Consider the following 20,451-nt stretch of genomic DNA (forward strand, 5'->3'; position numbering starts at 1 on the left):
AATCAAATGCAACTTCCAAATACCTTTATTTCTCAGAAGGAGAGAGGGAGGGAGGGAGAGAGAGAGAGAGAGGAAGGGAGGGAGGGAGGGAGAGAGCACCTGCTGAGTCACCTCAGGAAATCTGAGATGAGCAAATAGCACTCTGAGCCAAGCACATTATTTTGTGTCTGACTATCGCAAAGATATTCTCCCTTCAGTTTCCCCTCCTGTCTTGATTTTCTTACATCAAAATTATTTAAATAGGGATGTTTTATTCCAGCTAAAGAGTTTCCCAATTCACCTCTCTTTCTTAGATGAAAACATTTATGGCAAGCAATTTCTTTCTTTCAACTGAGAATGACCACGGCAACGGCAGACTTAGATTGAACTATACACATGCTAGTTAGTTTTGCCTTTTGAGGCAATTTATTCAATTCATGCAAAGCAGCTAAAGCACCTGTTTGCGGTAGTTGGAAGACCAGAAAAAAATGACAGGAAAATGAGGCATCATTAGTTGTGTCCCGCTTGTTCAGTGTGTGTTTGTGTGCAGACCCTTTTCTGGTTCATATTCCTTTTCTTTTTCTTGGCAAAGGATTACTACTGGCATTGGCGGTAATGTGTCATTTTGGTAATGGCTTGGTCATTTTGTGGCAGGGTGATCTGTGTGTTTCTGGAAAGATGCTTGTAGTTTAAAGCAACCCACTGTAAAATGCTAAATAATGTGCCTTTGACATTGTGCTTTGCGTTACATTGGCTTTAACTATGGAACTATATAAAATGTTAAAAATACTTTTTTTCCCATTAGCAACCTGAATTAACCGAGGTCACTAAAATAGAAATAATGTTTATTTTGTTGTTCTTAAATGAATGCAGTGTTCTATTTTTTTGCCTGAGTTCCTAAGTATTGCATTAAGTTGTCATCACTGTTTGCTTTACATCCTTTTATTTTGCTAAGCCTCATATGCTGGACACCTAACACTATTTATTTATTTTGCTAAGCCTCATATGCTGGTCATCTAACAATAAAATACAGATACCATTCATGAAATCATAGCTGTTTTATTACACTTGTTGTATTGCCACCTATCAGAATGTTTCGATGGCTTATAAAAAAAGATCACGAACCCTGGTCAGTTCTCTGTTTATAACTCCCCATTTTTTCTATCCTGTTGTCAATACCTCTTTTTTTTTTTAACCTCAATAAAATTTCCATTAAGAAAAAAAACTGAAGACAAACTTGACTTAAAGGATACTTTATGGTTTGCATTTCAGAGGTGGGGTTGCTCCCGGTTTGGCCCGGATCAGGTGAACCGGTAGTAGCAGCGGCGGGAGGCTCTGCCCACCCGCCCGGACGCTTCTGTGCATAAGCATTGCATGAGCACGCACACAAATGAACCGATAGGAACAAAAATTAGAAACCTACCACTGTTGCATTTGTATAATTGGACAGTTATTGGGTGGACAGAAAAGAATGCCTTGGAACTCTGCTGTAACACACCCCAGCGTGCTCAGAGCCAGGTTAAATTTCTAGTATGGAGTGGTATCCATACTCTAGTATTGAGTGGAGTGGAGGAGAAGCTTCAAACTGTGTTTAAAGCAGACTTCCCAAACTTCATGTCATTCAGCATGTGCTGGACTAGAGTTACATCTGAACGGTGGAAGTTGCTATAAAGCAACATAGTTGGTAAAAGGTGGGGGGGGGGAGTCTCTGTTTCAGCATTTTGTTCCAGAATTGCCATCCAGAATGGCTTCGTTCATTTGAATATTTATACTCTTGATCAGTGGGTCTCAACCTTCCTAATGCTGCGACCCTTTAATACAGTTCCTCATGTTGTGGTGAACCCCAACCATAAAATTATTTTATGTTTTCCATGTTTTTTCAAAAATATGTATTTTCCGATGGTCTTAGGAGACCTCTGGGAGGGGGTCGTTCGACCCCCAAAGGGGTCCCGACCCACAGGTTGAGAACCACTGATCTTGATGGTAACTTGGAAGTGTAATGGTTTTATGGAAATGCCAGCCTGCAGGTGAATATCTAGAACAGTAGAGAGCCATGCACTCTGGTTCCAAGGAAATTTCTAGGTGTGGATTTATTTGCTGCATATTAAAACATAGGTTTTTATGGTAATGAAGCTTATACTTATTATGTTTCTTGGTTTTGTCACATTGCTAGGTTTCTCCTATGTAAAAGCGGAAGGGTTGTTAATGTTTTTCAAGAGAATGCGAAATCACTTTACTGCCTTCTATCTTCCTCATCCTTCAGGTACCATCAGAAAAAATCCTCCGAGCTGGAAAAGTATTACGGAATACGATCCTCTCCCGTGCTCCTCACATGATAAGAGACCGGAAGTACCACCTGAAGACCTACAGGTACCATAAGGGAAATATCACATTCATTATTTTTTTTGCTTGAGTATCATCTTGTGATTTTTAATAATAATTTGGGGTCCTTTCAGGTTTCCAAATATTGGAATTGTTGGCAATATTGTAGAACTCAAGCATGCTTTAGCCATTTGAAACCTGTGGCTTACAGCACATTGAATTCTGGGCAGGGGTGGGTTGCTACCGGGTTTACTACCAGTTCGTAACCCCCGCTGTGCGTGTGTGCTCTGTTCAAAGTAAATTATTCTTTGCGCATGCATAGAACAATTTACAGTGAACTGCGCGCACATAGTCACTAAAAGCCAAAATGGCAGCAGCCCGCTGGGGAACTGGTTCGGGGGCATGGCAGGCCTGGGTCGCTGCCAGTTCTGTGACCCTGGCCTGAATTCCACTACTGGTTCGGCCAAATCAGGAGCAACCTACCTCTGATTCTAGGCTATTTGAAGATTTCATGCTACAAATATCATTCAGGCATCTTGAGTCAAAGAAGACCCTGGTTGTCTGAAGGGCCACCTGTGTGTACTTTCCTTAAACCAAGTAGTCTATCTTTAAATTGGGCCAATCATCACCTTTATTTGATAATTAATGGCTGTATCAAAACTGCTGAACAAATTCAGTGTCTTTCCAAGAGATTACAGGTAATCTTTGATTTATGATAATTCATTTAGTGACTGTTTAAAGTTATGGCAACACTAAAAAGTAATAGAATAACAGAATAACAGAGTTGAAAGAGACCTTGGATGTCAATCTAGTCCAACTCCCTGTTCATGCAGGAAACCTTATACCATTTCAGACAAGTGATTGTCCAATCTCTTCTTAAAATCCTCCAATATTGGATCACTTACAACTTCTGGGGGCAAGACATTCCACTGATTAATTGTTTTAACTGTCGGGAAATGACTGGTTCTCACACTACAACCATCAAAGTGTCCCTGAAGTCATGTGATCATGATTTGCAACCTTCCCAGGAGGCTTTCAACAAACAAAGTCAGTGGAGGAAGCTAGATTTGCTTTAACAACCATGTGATTTGATTAACGACCACAGCAAAAATGATCATAAAATTGGGCGAGGTCACGTGATGATTCACTTAACAATTGCATTGCTTAGTAATGGAAGTTCCAGTCCCAATGTGGTCAGAAATCAAGGACTACCTATAGTGAAGCTTGCAGAAAGAATTTGGTCTTATTTTAATTCTTGAGTATGTTTTCATAAATTGAAATACAGGCTTCAGTTGCCATGTTATTTCAGCAATGTCAACATATTCTTATTGTCTTTGTCTTTCTCACTGAAATGATAGATTACATGTGATGAGGCTATTGTCTGAGGAACAAGATGATTATATTTGCATTGTTAAATAAGCTTGCTTTCCCTATACATAGCAATGAATCACAATCCTTTTGAAACTGTGTCAGGTTTGGATTAAGTAAACAAAATCTCTAGTTTCCTGGGACAACGGATGTTTATAAATAGAAAAATTGTTTTTCCTTAGAAGTTATATTAACCAAATTTTTGTGTTACATTTTTTTGAAAAGAGCCTAGTACATTAACAAGACATTCTAATATATTTGTATCATATGACATGATTTGAAATCAAAATTTTACCACCCAAGCAAGGCCAGGTGAAGTTCCCCTCACCCAGGTTTTTAATGCAGCTCCTTGAACTTCTCAACAACTTTTAGAACCTTATTTAAGTTAAAATAAAAATAAAGGCATTTTTTCTTGGATAAATCCACTCACTGGTATCCAGGGGAATAGTCAAAAAGGCAAAACAATGGTTGTGGCAGTATGATCAAAGCCCCACCCTTTTAAAAATCTGCACTGAAGTGATATTCACAAAAAGGTGAGCTTCAATACACTGCCATAACTTTCCCTCTTTTATCTTCATCCCTAGATTCCGGTGCGTTCACTGTTTAGGCTCCCATCTTTAGTACATTTTTATTTTATTTTATTTTATTTAGTTTGTCACTCATGTGCAAGATAACAGGAATAAGAATAAACATGAATAAGAACACAGGAAATGGGTACAAATGAACGGGGACAGTAGGACAGGGACGTTAGGCATGCGGGTGTGCTTATGCCAGGGGTGTCCAAACTTGGGAACTTTAAGACTTGTGGACTTCAACTCCCAGAATTCCCCATGCTGGCTGGAGAATTCTGGGAGTTGAAATCCACAAGTCTTAAAGTTCCCAAGTTTGGACACCCCTGGCTTATGCACACCCCTATTTAAAAAAAACAGCTGCACCCCTCAGCAAGGAAGGAATAACTGCTGCGGTTTAAAATTATAAAAAAACTTATTCTGTTGATAGATACCTTTCTCGCTTTTCTTCAAAAATCAACATTCTCAGAAGGCTCCTAATCTAGACAGAGTCTATTGGGCCCAGGGCAGGAATGGTGAGACAGTTGTTGATCTTAGATTGCTGATACCTATCAGCGCAGGGTTTGTTTGGGGCCTTTCCAGTCCTCATCTAAGGAGGGCTTTGGGGGGGGTCAGGCCATGACATCTTGGATCCCTGCAGCCAAGCATATGCTGAGGCCTGTACAAAACGTTCTGTTGGTTTGTTATTCACAGTGCCCACAGTTACAACAGCCTGCGATTTCTTTACGTGATCCTCATTGTCTGCCAATTTCAAAGGTTCTCAGCTAGCGTTACCACATATCTAAATAGGCAAAGAAGGACAAGAACAATTGAAAAGGGGAACAAATGGGACGAAAAGAGGATATAATGATTGTTTATTGCTTAGCAACAGAGTTTCCAGTCCAGTTGTTAAGCAAGAACTAACGATATGTTTCTGAGTCTGGAACTCATAGAGATCACTGATCAATCATTGTTCCATCTGGTATTCTAACAGCAAAGTGTAGAAGAATGCCAACCAATCACTGGTCATCTTTTTGGTTTCAAGCTACCCAGCCATTGAATATCCTGTCTTAAATGTTTCTAGTGCTTCTTGTGCAAGGAATGAAGCTGATAGGATTGAAACCAACAGTTTTAAGCCCAATCAGAACCATTAGTTCACCTTTGTGCCTCTTGATCTCAAGGCCATAACCAAATCACCCAAATTTCCATTTATTTGAAAAGAGGGAAAGAGAAGGCCTAGAGGTTAAGCCCAAGACTAAAGACTTATTTTGAGGTACGTGTTCTAGCGTGAAACTGGATATTTTAAATTAATAAACATCCTTTCACCATCCTTTCATAAAAACAAGGGGCAAATTAGTTTCTAACATCTTCATATATCTATCGTCCATGTGTTTATCTGCCTGTATTTATCTATATTTGACAGTTTGAAAGACAGTCTCCTCCACAGACTTCTGTGGGTGGGTGCATGGAAGATTAACATTTAAAACTTGTAACAACCAGATTCAGAAATCTCAACACATTTTGTTTATTATGATGTGAAATCTGCACAGCAAAAGAAAACCCTTGTCAGGTGGTATGAGTTGCAAACTATATGAAACGTGTTCAACGAACCCTACAAAGGCAGCATTTCAGCAAAACTGAATCAAAGCCTTTTTCCAACTAGGAAATAAATCACAGTCTAATCCTATGAAATTGGGCTATGTGAAACCCTTCCTTGGAGATAGGAAGAATTGAGTGGCAGGTAGTCACTCTGTTGGGCAAACAGAAATCTGTAAATATAGGATGAACTCAATTCTTATATGTAAAATCTCTATTGAGAACTGTATGGACTCTGTGCGTTACAATCATAAATGGTGATGGTTACTGGGTAACGAACATTTATGACTTTTTTTGCAGTGGTTTTTAAGTGAATGCAATGGTTCCAAAGCAAAACCATTGTTGGCTAAAGGGGTGTTTTTGTCAAAAACCAAAAGTAAACTTTTGGGGGGAAATGTCATAATGCAATTATGTAACAAGTGGATGCTGCAAACAGCCATAAATGTGGGCTGGTTGTTGAATGCCTGAAATGCAGTCACATGACCATGGGGGGGGGGGGCAGCTGTCAGAAGTTTGGGAGGGTCCGTTGTAACTTTTGAACATTCATTGAGTCAGGGACCTGTAGTAGGTTTTATCCATTTCTGAGTGGAGGTAGCTGTCTGGCACTCTTCCCAAAAATGTCAGTCTATAAATCTATCAACAGCAGGTGTGACAACAAAGTTAGCTAAATATTTTGTGCTTGAAACTACGGATATTGTTTCTATCTTTCAGACAATGCTGTGTAGGAACAGAACTGGTAGACTGGATAATGCAGCAGAGTTCCTGCGTTCATTTACGGACTCAGGCTGTGGGCATGTGGCAAGTATTGCTGGAGGAAGGTGTTCTCAATCATGGTAAGAGGAACTTAGAATTGGGAAATCCAGAACATATGCTGGTTAGTACAGTAATTCTAACAGGAGACAATGGAAATCTATTGAAGTTAATAAACTCTACTTTAAATTATGATGCTTGAGAGATATAATTATTCCAGTGTCCATGGATACAGTTTGTTCCTAGAAAAATCACTGTCAATAGAGGATAAGCATGTTAAAGAGAGACCAATAGTCAGACTTAAGATGCTTTCTCCTCCAAATGGACTCTTCAGTTGGAATGTCTTTTTACTCCCTCTAGCAGGGCCTCCTCCTCTTCATTTGGTGGTTCCACCACAGAGACACTTCTACATCAGATCATATTCTTAGAGAGCCTTCACTTACCCAAATTGGATTTTAAAAAAGCACTGAACAGTGCTAGATCCAGCCAGAGCTGAAGAAGCTTCTTGGATGAGAAGCGAAACATCTTCAAAGAAAAAAAAGAAAGTCCAGTTGCCTCTTTAAAAAGCACATTTGGGTGAACAGTGCTAGATTGCAAAAATGGCTCTTCTAAAACTTCCAGCAAAGAAGCCACGCGCCTGTTTGTAAATCCTACTTGAAACATGAAAACTTTTAATAGAAATTTGGTTGGTGTGAATGCTGAATTTAAAATTTGGACTAAACTAAAAACTGATCTTTCATCCAAATAGCATGTCAGTAATCTAGTCATTCCCGAAAAAGTTTGCAGTAGAAGTGAGTTATTTAAAGCTCACACAGTAGAGATGTGGTAGAGTCAGATACGAGACAGAGTCATAGATATTTCATGACTGACATCCAACACAAAGTAATGAGCATGTTGTCTGTTAATGTATTGAATCACCAGCACTGACATTCTCTTCTGGCGCAGGCGAGCCATTGTTGGCAGAGATCTGTGAGAAGTCCAGGAGTCTTCTGGCAACTGGCTGGACTTCCATAAAGAGCCCTGCCTTGCCTGCTCAGAACTGCAGGTCTGTATCATTTAATGGTGTTGAAGATAATAAAGCCTTCTACCATCAATCTTTTATATCCTATTGCTGCTTTTAGTGGACCAGGAGCAGTACTTCCAGGACAAATATTTATTTTATCGATTTTTGGACGATGAGCATGAAGATGCTCCGGTGATGCCAACTGAGGAAGAAAAGAAGGAATGTGATGAAGAGTTACAAGACACCATCCTCCTGCTTGCACAGATTGGACCGGATGCTCATATGAGGATGATTCTTAGGAAGCCGTAAGATGGTTAATAGATTATTGATTTTGAGATCCTGATATGTATGCTTGTATACATATATCTTGTATATATATTCATGTTCAGTTTCGGTATTTAACTATAAGAACCAGTGCACAAAAACTTGATTGAAATGATAATTCAGATATGCTTTCTTTGATAGACTAAAGCAAAACACCTAAATTAAATCAGGTATTTTCATGAGTTTGGTTGCCAAGAATCTATAATTACACTGTACCTTTTAACATGCCCCATAGTAATGTGATGAAAATTTCTGCTGTACAAAATATTCTCTGGGTAAAAAATTATTTTTTTAGGCAGAAAGAGTCTAGTCTAATCTTTATTGAATACCAACGTTCCAGGTGCAAAAAGTTTTCCATCAAGTTAGCAGTGATTTTCAGTCTGTGGAGTAGTCCAGATACATATTTATTATCCCACTTATCATGATCCTATTATTAAAGTTCACAGGAAGTGTAGGATATTGGTTCTGGGTTGATTTGAAAAATATCCTCTGCTTGTAAATTGCCACAGCTGCTGTCTTTGACTTGCAATTCTTCAAGAGGTTGCAAAATTCATATAATTACCCAGAAAGAAATAATGTATTTTTTTTTTATTTTTAAAAAATGCTGAAAAGAGGAGTTCCGGTTCCGCCGGTGGCAGCGACGAACAGCTCTTTGCCCGCTCCGGCTCCCCGGTGGGCTTCCCCACTCCTTGGGGGGCACAGGACACCCCGCAGAGGGGTCCTGCCGGAGGGGCGGCATCGCGGGGGTCTCCTGCAGCGGCGGCGGCCGGCGGGAGGTCTCTCGCGCGCCCAAGGCACCGGGGAGCAAGATCGGAGGGCGCTTCGCGTTTCTGCGCCTCGCGCCTTGCTAAAGCCGACCGGAGAATGCAACAATAGAAGGACGCAGCTGCAGTGCGGTGAGGTTGCTTCTCTCTTCACTCCCTATTCTGCACGAAGGATTATTCAGCTTTCTTTAAAACAACTTTCGGAGCAAGTTGGAGGCGCGGCTGGAGGGAGGGGGGTTTCCCCCCCCCTTGGACTAGCAGCGAGGAACAATTTTGCTCTCAGCCCCCGGGGGAGGAGGAGGGGGGAGAGCCAACGAATGAAGCCTCACCCAGGTTGAGATGATTTTCTTTTCAATTTAATTTTATATATTACTGTGATTTGAGGACTTCTGGAACTTTTTAAAAAACTTTGTTATGCCTCTGTGCCCAAAACTGGCAGGGCAAGATGGCACACTTCCGTTGTCTTTATGAACTGTGAAACCTGACTCCACCTTTAAAATTCAGGCTTCCGGCCTTTGTCTCCGTGTCTCCCAGAGGAAACTCTTGTGGATTGGTATTTTTTGAACTTTCTAGGGGAAACTTTTCATCTATTGCCAGACTTATTAGAGAGATTCTCTTCTGCCTGGTTCTCCTGCTCCCGGAATTCACCTGGCTACCCTTCTTTTCTAACTGTTTATCTTATATATGGACTGAACTTTTAACGTTATAAAGGATGGCATCCAAAAGACCACCTCCTGGAAAACCTGGCTTTGCCACGTCTGCTCCAACATCTGCAACATCCAGTCCAGCCACACAGTCAAAGATAACAGAACTGATGCAACCCAAGACTACAGAGATGGACTTTCAACAAATGCTTCAACAAATTTTACAGGGCCAGGAGGAAATCAAGAAACAGCTAAGGGAAATGAAAGATGAAATTAAAGAAAATCAAGCCCAAATTTATAAGAACTCACAAAGACTGAACCTTGTGGAAGGGGGGGTGGAGGAGGTGAAGGGGGTGGTAGAAGCTGTGCAGAAAGGGAACAAATATCTTGACATCCAACAGATGAAATTAGAATTTGAGAGAATGTCCTATTATCTTAGATTTCAAAATGTTATAGAAGAAGATGGGAAAACATAAGGGACATCATGACAAACATCCTGGCTGACTACAAACACAAAGAAAAACAACAGATGGGGTGGGATATAGACCTGGTTTATAGAGTGAACTCAGCTTATGCTAGAACACACAATGTACCCAGGGAGGTTCACATTAAATTTCTTAGAAAAAGCACAAGAGATGAAATTCTGGGTGTACAAAGGGGGCAAGCATTGACATATCATGATATGGAGATAACCATTCTGAAGCAGATCCCTAAGAAGATTAGAGAAAAAAGGAAGAATTATTCGCAATTAGCGAATAAATTATACCAGAAAGGGGTGTGGTTTAGATGGTTGATGCCTGAAGGTATGCTGATATTCTGGGAGGAGACAAGAATCAGAATCAATTCACCCATAGAGGCGCAGGCCTTTATGGAAAAAAATAAAACACTCCTAGAGAAAACACCAGACATTACAACGGACACGCAGGACACGGGAGGGGCCAGAGCTCTGCCAGTGGAGGGAGATGGGGCAATAGCAAGAAGACTCAGATCACAAAAATAAACAAGAAAATCATATTATTATAAATTGACCGAAAGTGATAATGGAATTATACTTGGATTTTATACTGTAATGTTTAATCTGATTGAATTTAATAATAGAACTAATATGCTGATTGTAATCAATTATATACCAATGCATTATATATAAATGTATACTATGGGTATGGAGGGAGGGGCGCCTTTCACATTTTGCAACTGCCAAAATTTGTAGACCTGTCCATTTACCCTTTTCCCTATAAATGTTGAAAACCCAATAAAATTTTATTATAAAAAAAAAAAAATGCTGAAAAGATTACTTTTGAGCATTTGATTGTATAATGGCGCTGCTGCTTTAAAAGGTGCTTTCTATTGTTTTGAATTTGAAACTCACTTGCAAAATGTGTCACTTGTTTTGACAGGGAACTTTAAAAATTCTTTATTTATTACACTGCAACATTTTAACTGTCAAATGATGAAAGAATGTCTGCAGTGTTAAAAAAAATAGAATAAAACGGGAAGGAGAAAATTGGCAGACTCCGGTGGCCCCTCCTTTTTATTAAAAAACATACATTGCTCTAAATATGAAATTAGCTTTTTTTAAAAAAAAAGTTCTACAAACAAAGCTGCCTGGTTCTAATGATGTATGCATTAAGAAATACAAATCTGTTACATGCACTGAAAACCTGTTTGAAAGATGTGACTTCTATTTTAGAAATTATGGTGCAATTCAGAAGTGACAACCAAAATGGATTTTAATTTTTTTTTTAAATATGTATTTGATTTAGCTGTTTAGCAAAAATGTTGGTTCACTGGAACGTATTTCAGTAAACGTTAGACGTATAAATCAAATAAGGCATTTAATTTGAAAGTGTTATTGAAACATGCAGTTGTTGTATGGCTTCTACCTCGCTTGCTACCTGCTTGATTTTCTAAGAGCCAAGCTAGAATGTCACCGTATCTGTAGTGGTTTGTTTGTTCTTAAATGGCGAATAGTCATTCTGAACAATGGCATTCATGCCAAACGCACAGTATGCCAGAATAACAGCACACGCGTGGTGATGTCATCACACATACAGTATGTTGCCATTTCGTAATTACATCCCAAAGCCTGAGGCAAATACATAACTCATGACTTTTGCATGATGATATCTTGACGTCATGTCTTCACCTCCCCTTACCATTGACACACGGTTATGTGAGAGCTATGGATCTGATTCAGATTATTTGGGGGCGGGAGTGTCCATTTTATGGATGTCAAGATGGCGATTTCAAGGGAACTGTGTGGAGAGATAGAGGGCATGCAACAAGTAACTCCTGAATTTTAGAGAGCAGCCCTACTTTCTCCAAACATTATCATCTGTGATTCTCAAATAAATGAATCTATGGCAAGCAGCGTATGAAGGAAGGAACGTTTTAAATTCTGTGTCCAGGAAAAGCTGCTCAGCTCAGAGAACCCTGTTCTGAACACAGTTTCACCATATTTGTAAGCTATGGCTGGTGTGAAGCCTGATTGTGTATGGGCGTGTTACATCCTTTGAGTCAACCCTGATTCCTAGTGACTACATACTACATACACAGGTCTGTGCTGTTTTCTTGGCAACATTTTTCAGCAATGGTTTGGCCATGGCCTTCTTCCTAAGGTTGTCAGGGCAAGCAACCAGATCCACATGTATAGAGTTCAAGCTAACTACTTACTACTGCCTACAGTACAGGAATTTCCCCAGGACTGCTAGCCTTTCCTTGGGAAAGATAGATAAGGTTCCAGGGAGCTTGGGAGAGGGGGAGAGGTCAGCCTTGGATCTCTTGTACCTGCACAACAATTCAAGGCTACTTCCCTACTTGATTCTTTCTTCCTGCATGGCTGGACATTTCCCAGAAAAGACTGAAATGAATCGTCCAAAATTATTCAAATGGCTTCATATCTAAGGGATTATTCCTCCCAAGTATATCCCTGAATGTCACATCATCAAATGAGATATGCCTCACATGTATAGTGTGTATATATTGTGTATAGTGAACTCTTTTTAGCCCTGAACATAACTTAGAATTTGTGGTTTGGACGGCAAAGTAGTTTTTACATATTTATTTTGTGACTGTACAAAAGAAAGTGTTGCTTATTATCAGATTGAATTGGAATTTAATTTAGAAGATGAACATTTTTAGTCTCCTGCAACCTTTGCTTTCTTCCTAGTGACTTTGTTATCACAGCTATGCAGTTCCCTGGAAGAGGTTTGTTGTTGTCTTCTTCTCAGATTTTTTTTTTCTAGCTTAGCATACAGTCTCAGCATTCCTTAGAGATCTTTTCTGCCTTAGCAGGTTGCTGGACCTGGACAATCTTATTTGGATATGACGTGAAGCAAGATTGGGTCTGGTTCATATTAGGCTGAAAGATCTCTTAAGATTTTTTCTAGATTTTTTTTTTCTCAAGAAAAGACATTCTTTTCCTACGTCCATAGGACGAATACATTCCTGCATCTCTTTCTTTCTTTTTTTTTTGTAAAATTTTTTTATTGGTTTTAAAACATTTATGGGGAAAAGGTAATAGGGTACATAGAAAATTTTAGTAGCTCCCATGTTAGCAGTAGAAATCCCCCCAAATCTCACCCTTCTACAATTTTAAAAATAACATGTAAAGGATAAGCATAAACAGAATTCTTACTTTATATCAGCCATGTGTTCAATCATCTCTTTCTTTGTCACTTTCTAGTATATCAACAATTACAATAATATTTCAGATATATTTATTTTTGTGACCTGAGCCTTTTCGATATTGCTCCCTCCTCCCTGCCCCCAGGTGGAGCCATGCCCCACCCTTCTCCATGTCTTGTACGTTGCTGCCTTTTTCCCCACCTCCGCCATTCCTTCATCTCTTTCAAAATTGGAAGATGTAAGACTATTTTATGAGCAAAGACTGTCAGAGTAGCTTTGAGAACTATAGCGATAGTGGGAAGTATTTTTTCTTGGCTAACTCAAATCTGATAAATGCTCAGTCTGCTCCTATTGGCTCACAAAAATAATGCTTTACTTATTGTTAGGGTTCCTACCCAGTCAGATGAAGTATTATTGATCAGTTCCGTACACTGAAATAAATGAATGGATTTCAAATAAATTCAATTTAATTAAAAACAATTATTCACGATAGATGTCAAAAAAAAAGGGGGGGAATGGCAGTAAAACACATTAACTTGTTATTTTACTGTATTCTGGAGGTACAAATAGATAAATACTATATTCTGGAGGTACAAATAGATAAAAAGTACAAATAGATAAATACTACCGTGTTTTCCCGAAAATAAGACAGAGTCTTATTTTCTTTTTATCCTCGAAATAATCACTTGGCCTTATTTTTGGGGAGGTCTTATTATTTTTGACGTGCAGGAGGCGGCGAGCGTTGTCACCTCATGGCTGCTGCTGTGTTGCAATATTTTCGGGGAGGGCTTACATTCGGAGGAGGGCTTATTTTAGTGCATGTGCTCAAAAGCCTGATTGGGCTTATTATCCAGGGAGGTCTTATTTTCAGGGAAACAGGGTAAGCGGAATCCATTTAGTTTTTCTGCAGCTGGAATTGCTTCCATGAACTCCTGGAATTCACTTTGAAAAGTTAGGGGACTCTCAGATCCAGTTAGAAGGATAGGAAACGTCAGGGAAGATCAAAGGAAGGAAGCCATATGTTCTATCTACATTGTGCCTGTTTCTACTGTTTACCATATGACTGCATCAGTTCTAATAGTAAATGAAGCATATATATGCTGCATGAGGCAAGTATAGAAATCAGGTGTGCTGTGAAACCCTGAATAATCACACTTGCAGACTTTATGTATTTATGTATGAAATTCCTAGGCAGCCCAGCTCCAAAAGGACCCTGTGCAGCTTCCCAAAGTTAAAAGGAACAGTCGTCTTAGGGAACAACATTCAACATACTTGGGCCCAATTAAAAGAGGTTAATCAGAACCATCCTATCCCAAGGCTTAGGGAAAAACAAGGGTTTTTTGAAATTGTTTGAAGCTGGGCATGTGGGGGTCCTACAGCACTCGGTGGGGGGGGAGGCTGTTCCAAAGGGATTGGGACAGCGACAGAGACCTCCTGGGTCTCTGTTAATTGACAAGGCCCAAAGCAAGCCCCCCTGTTAGTACTACGGTAGATTGCAGAATATTGTCTATGGTAGCACATTGAGTTGAGATCATTTATATAATTTCTTGAACCAACTATGTGACTGAAAATCAAACCTTTTATAATATAACGTAATGGGCGTGTATTTATCTTTTACAATAGACCTGGCCAGAGAACTGTGGATGATCTTGAAATTATTTACGAAGAACTTTTGCACATTAAAGCTTTATCTCATCTTTCAACAACAGTGAGTTTTAAAAATATTTCATTAACTTAAGGTAGACAGGTAGGCAGGCAGCCTAAGTCTGATTAGTGACTAGCTATTTATAAGTATGGGCTGCGTATAGTAATATCCCAATCTTTCCTCTGCCTTCTACTTCTTTAAGATGGCCGTAAAAGTGTAAACTCCATATAGATGAATAGAAATGAAGATTTGGAAAGGGTTATTGTTTATTATATCGAAATCTCTGGGGGAAAATGATAAGCATTAGAGCTACATTCTCTGGTCCAGTTCCAGGCTGTTGAAGGCTCTTCTTTCAGATGGATTTAATTGTTAAGACTTCTACTTAGACTCAGCAGTTCCACTTATAGAAAATACCTTTCAGGAGGGAACTTCCCTCCCTAAAGCAAGATACATACATGTTCATCTTGTTCTGCCCAATATTGTTGGCCAATAGATACATATATTCCATGGCTCTTTTGGACAGGGAAGAAAGAAGTAATAGGCTCAATCATTCCACTGCTCTTTCTCACTTGGGAGAAAAGACTGAGAACACAGGCGTTCATAATACTCATTGAATGTGAATATATTTTGTGCCCTTGTATTTTTCATCAGTATAAGTGATTATGTCTGCTGTTCTAATATATGATGGTACCAATGAATTGCCATAGATTACTACCATCAAAAAGTCAATCTGGGATTTTTTTCAGACCCTTGTGCATTCTGTATAATTTTTCTCTTTCAGTCCACAATAAATATAGTGAAGTGTCAGAGTCCTGTTGGTAGCCTTGTCTGTGAGAAGAGCTTTACATCATGAATTTAGGACTCTCTTTTGCCAATTTCAGGAGACATGAGAGTTTTGCCTAACATCTTTTGAAATATTTTGGTGCTTCTTCCCTTCCCCTTCCTTCCTTCCTTCCTTCCTTCCTTCCTTCCTTCCTTCCTTCCTTCCTTCCTTTCCTCTCTTCCCACTCCCTTCCCCATTTGAGTTACAGATAGCCATGGAGTTCAAGGATATCAACAATTTATATGTAATACTTATGTATATTTCTTCAAGGTAAAACGAGAACTAGCAGGCGTTCTGGTGTTTGAATCACATCCCAAAGCAGGGACAGTTTGTAAGTAAAGCTTTTTAAAATGATAGTTTTGGGCTTACCTGCAGTTAAACAAATTGTATTTTCTGTGCATTTTGAAAAGCCCCAGAATGTAAATGCACAAAATGTACTGGACTATTTTTATTAGGAGGAAATTGGAGAAACTGAAACTTGGATTTTAATCTGGGCAATGATTAGCCCTAAGAGGATTGGAGTGTAATATCTAATTTTCATAACTTTTTACATTTCGTAATTCTACTTATTTGGCCGTAAGCTCCAATGATCTCTTAAAATAAATTTGACAGATAATTGAGCTAAACACATTTGTTATAGCAGAATATAGTTGTGGAATCTGGAGTCAGTTGAACTGATTATCATGTGAAGCCAAACTCGATTAGTGTTAATGACAATGACAATGTTGTCAGAATATGGCAAAAGGAATATACAGAAGGAATTCTTTGTGCTGCCTCGTAGAACATGTGCTACATACAAAGCCATCAAGGCAAAATAAGAAAAAAACAACAACACCCAAACCCATTTTGGCTAGAGAATGTCAGTTAGGCAAAATAACAACAACAAAAAAACACCCAACCCCATTTTGGCTAGAGAATGTCAGTTAGGCAAAATAACAAACAAAACAACAACAACAACAATACAACACAACCCCATTTTGCCTAGAGAATGTCAGTTATCCTGAAATGAAAATGAGACTGGTGACCATGTAAAAAAAAAATCCCATAGACGGATTACCATAGAAAGGCATAATCAAATACAATTTTTTTATTTATTTTGTCATATTTAAGAACCTCCCATCTTCATCCCATATTGCATTGGGAGGGATGAAAAAGTACTGGTTTATTGTAAAAAAAAACCAACAACCATTAGTAGAAACATAAAATCGCAGGTAGAATTATTGAAAATGACAAAGCAAAAGTTTAATGGGATCTGAAATTCTGACTACTCAATGACCACCAGACACCATTGCAAAGAACCTTGTTTGGGTTATTTGTATTTTTATTCGTCTTTATTAGTTTGTCAAACATGTACAGGATAGCAGGTATAAATATAAACATGGACATGAATGAAAGAAATGAATACAAATAAATGGGGACAGTAGGACAGGAACGGTAGGCACACCGATGCGCTTATGCATGTTGTAGTTTGTAGTTTATGCACTTACGTTGCCATTCCAAGAGATAGTAACATAGAAGATGAGGAATTACAAAAGATTGCAAAATATTGTGATTTACAAATAGAGATTGCAAAAACATGGAAGAAGTTGTCGAAGGGGTACCAATTGTTCATTTGAGCCTTAAGTGCCATTGCAGGAGGATTTAGAATTCAGATTGCCTAAATTTGGAACACATCGGTTCAGCTTCAAAAATACCACTGCTGGGCACATCATGAATAATTAGATCATCAGATTTCCGAGCCCTTGGGTAGGGCTTGAATCATGAAGAAGAAAAGCAGCCAAAATTAGTTCTGACAACTCTTCATGGATAAGAATAATAATTCTTATTTTTTTTTAAAAAAGATAATTGCTATAATGCTACAATTCTAATGTTGCTAAATAATCTCGGCTGGTTTTCTTGCAATAAATTTTATCATGTGTAAAAACATTAAAATGTGATTTTAGTCCTAGTCAGATAGATTTTGTTTGCTTTCAGTCTCAGAACTCTGCAGTCTCATTTTGCAACTTATTCAGTTGAGCTTTAGGTGGGATTTTAGTCCTACTGTAATTGTTAAAAGCAACAACAGAAGTTTCCTTTCATATACTTCACATACAAGTATACACTGGACTTTTGATTCTAAAATTGTAAATGAAATGGTTGCCTTTTGCAAGATAGTTGCATTAAAAAGGCCAAAACCAGGCCAGTGCAGAAAGAAAGCGTTGCTTCAAGCCAGCTGATTCTGGATGTCATGAAGAGGCAGGAGGTTGTCAGTTATTTGATTTACTCTCATTGCATTTTTGCTAATGAGTGAAAAAAGGTAGCTGTAGATTTGCTAGCAATAGCAAAATAGCATGACTGGTCTTAAGCACGCTACATCTCTTCTGCAGGAACAATGAGATGCAGTTGGGCACTTTTGCTTCAGGTGCATCTAGTCACAGTAATGTCACTAATCCAATAGTTTTTAATGTAGCATTTGCAAGAACTTGGACAATTAAAAGTTGCTTTGCTCTAACGACTTTTTCTTTCTTTTTGCAGTATTTAATCAGGGAGAAGAAGGGACATCTTGGTATATTATTCTGAAGGGTTCAGTCAACGTAGTAATTTATGGAAAGGTATTGTCCTGTACAATTTCTTAATCTTATTTTAGTTTCCTACATGTGTGTATCCATGTCTTTTCCATAGGAGCTGTCTCTTTTCTGTTGTGGAAGCAATAGGCTAAATCAGTGATGGCGAACCTATGGCACGCGTGCCACAAGCGTTGTGCGCGCATGTGCACTTGGGGGGGTTGCGCATTGCATTATGGGTGCGGCACGCCTGCAAATGACCCCCCTACGCTCCCCCCCACTTGTGGCACGTGAGCCAAAAAAGGTTCGCCATTGCTGGGCTAAATCCATTGGGGTCACTGATGGAAAAATCGATTTGGTTTGTACTAAACAAGTCACAGGGTTTTCACCAATTCCTCCCCCAATGTCCAATATCAATGATGGCTAACCTTTTCTGGACCAAGTGCCCAAAGTCCACAAATCCCCAAAATGCAACATGTCCCCAGTGCATGTTCCTCCAGTGCATGTGTGTGCGATCCTCCCAGCACCCCACCTCACCCACATGCATGTGTAACCCCCTCACACATGTGCCCTGCACATGCACATATGACTTCCCCCTGCTCACCCTGTCCTTTGCGCATGCCGCCCGGGTCTCCCTCTGTGCAGCAGAGACCTGAACAACAGCTGGCTGGTGGGAGGCACACACACATGCGCAGCGGAGCAGAGCTGAACTGGGGTGATGGCTCGCATGCTGTCAGAGAGGGCACTGCGTGCCACCTCTGGCACGCATGCCATAGGTTCACCATCATGGTCCTATACTGTTCTTGTGAATCCTGCAAGGCCACAGTGGATATGAGGAAGCCAGTGAAAATTGCGTTCTAAAATGAACTTCTAGTGTCACGTGGCTTCATTACCATTGGGTGCAACCTATGGTGTCTTTATAGATCCTGATTCCAGGAAAAGAAAAAGGGAGTTTCTAAATTTTACTGAAAATTGCCTTTTAAACTATATATGACTAGAAATAGATTAACCAATAACTAATGTGGTATGAAAGCAAAGCCTGGGTTTGCAGTTGCTATCTCTTCCCCAATACCTGTGATTCTTTTGTTTTTGCACAAGTAGACCCTGCTCACCTCGTCTCCCATAACCTGTCCCATAAATGGCCCCTGGATATAGACATGAGAAACTTTACTTGAATTGGTGGAGCACATGCACATATTTGAATCACCGTCTGGCATCCCCAGCTAAAATAATAAGCATCAGATTATGTAAATGACCCCTTGGGAGTCCATGCTAGCCAGAAGAAAGAGCACTGATTTGGGTCAGAGAAGGGCAAACAGGCGTATTTTAGATGTGTCGGGTTTCAAATCCCATCTATATGGCCTATTATTTCATATGTTCAATGGAGATAATATTCCATTTCCATTTAGAAAAATAAATATTTTTAATCACATCATACAATTGTACGCTATTACTTGTTGATTATAAACTATTCTGATTGCACGTCTTTTTTAATGGGCCAGAGGAACTGAAAGTAAAATATATTTTCTGAAAGATGTGATTTATCAATTGGGCTTTTGAGTTTCTACTCAAGCTTGAGGATAACTAGAAGACCTCCAAGGTCCCTTCCAACTCTGTTATTCTATTCTATAAGGACAGAGAGGCAAACTTTACAAAGAAAGACAAAATGTAAACTTGGCTTCAGTTTATAGAGCTAGAGGTCTGTTTATTTCTGAACCCAGTTTCAGAGGATAAACTCCATATTATTATTATTTTGTCCTTTTCTTTCCAGTATTCATAATGACCAGCTGCCATGCTTTGTTCCCTGCCAGTATATTGGCTGTTGGTTTTATGCCAGATGCATTTGCTATAGTATTTGGGGTAGAAATCCATTGTGTGTATATGAAGTGTCAATAGAGTAAGATGAAAATTATGGTATTTTTCCTTGTGAATGTATTTTTGTTGCTATTTCTGTTGTCTTCTTTAGGGTGTGGTGTGTACTCTACATGAAGGTGATGATTTTGGCAAGTTAGCATTAGTGAATGATGCTCCCAGAGCAGCTTCCATCGTTTTACGGGAAGAGAACTGCCACTTCTTGAGAGTAGATAAAGAAGACTTTAATAGGATACTCCGGGTGAGTGTGCAGAAAATAACTTTGATTCATTTATCCTGAATAAGCGGTTGCTTTTGAATGCTAAAAATATTAAATATCATTTCTCCCAAGCCTTTGCATGTTGAGGTTTCTTGCATTTATTTATGCATGGCAGAAACTGTGTGGTCTAGAGGTTTTTAGAAGTTTTTGATTGCTTATTAGTAACTTATGACTATCACTAAGTGTTGTATCTTATGATTCTTGATGAATGTATTTTGTTTTTCTTTATGTACACTGAGAGCATTTGCACCAAAGGCAAATTCCTTGTGTGTCCAACCACACTTGGCCAATAAGGAATTCTATTCTATTCTATCCTACCCTACCCTATCCTATCCGTTTTTTAGTGTCATCTCTCTGAGTGAGTAGCTGTACTGAATGTTGCAA

The 20,451-nt window shown here is 39.2% G+C and overlaps 1 protein-coding gene across 1 annotated transcript in view; it reads left to right on the forward strand.

The window, feature by feature from the left end:
* Window positions 1-20,451, forward strand: part of RAPGEF4 (Rap guanine nucleotide exchange factor 4) — a 209,532-nt gene that overhangs the window by 133,585 nt on the left and 55,496 nt on the right. The window contains exons 7-13 of the mRNA XM_081935427.1: window positions 2,243-2,349; window positions 6,525-6,646; window positions 7,685-7,871; window positions 14,549-14,633; window positions 15,664-15,724; window positions 17,908-17,984; window positions 19,903-20,049. Of these exons, the coding sequence (XP_081791553.1) occupies window positions 2,243-2,349; window positions 6,525-6,646; window positions 7,685-7,871; window positions 14,549-14,633; window positions 15,664-15,724; window positions 17,908-17,984; window positions 19,903-20,049 (786 nt within the window). The remainder of the gene's footprint in view (window positions 1-2,242; window positions 2,350-6,524; window positions 6,647-7,684; window positions 7,872-14,548; window positions 14,634-15,663; window positions 15,725-17,907; window positions 17,985-19,902; window positions 20,050-20,451) is intronic.

This window comes from Natrix helvetica (assembly GCF_964273705.1).
Source record: "Natrix helvetica genome assembly, chromosome: 1".
NCBI lineage: Eukaryota > Metazoa > Chordata > Lepidosauria > Squamata > Natricidae > Natrix > Natrix helvetica.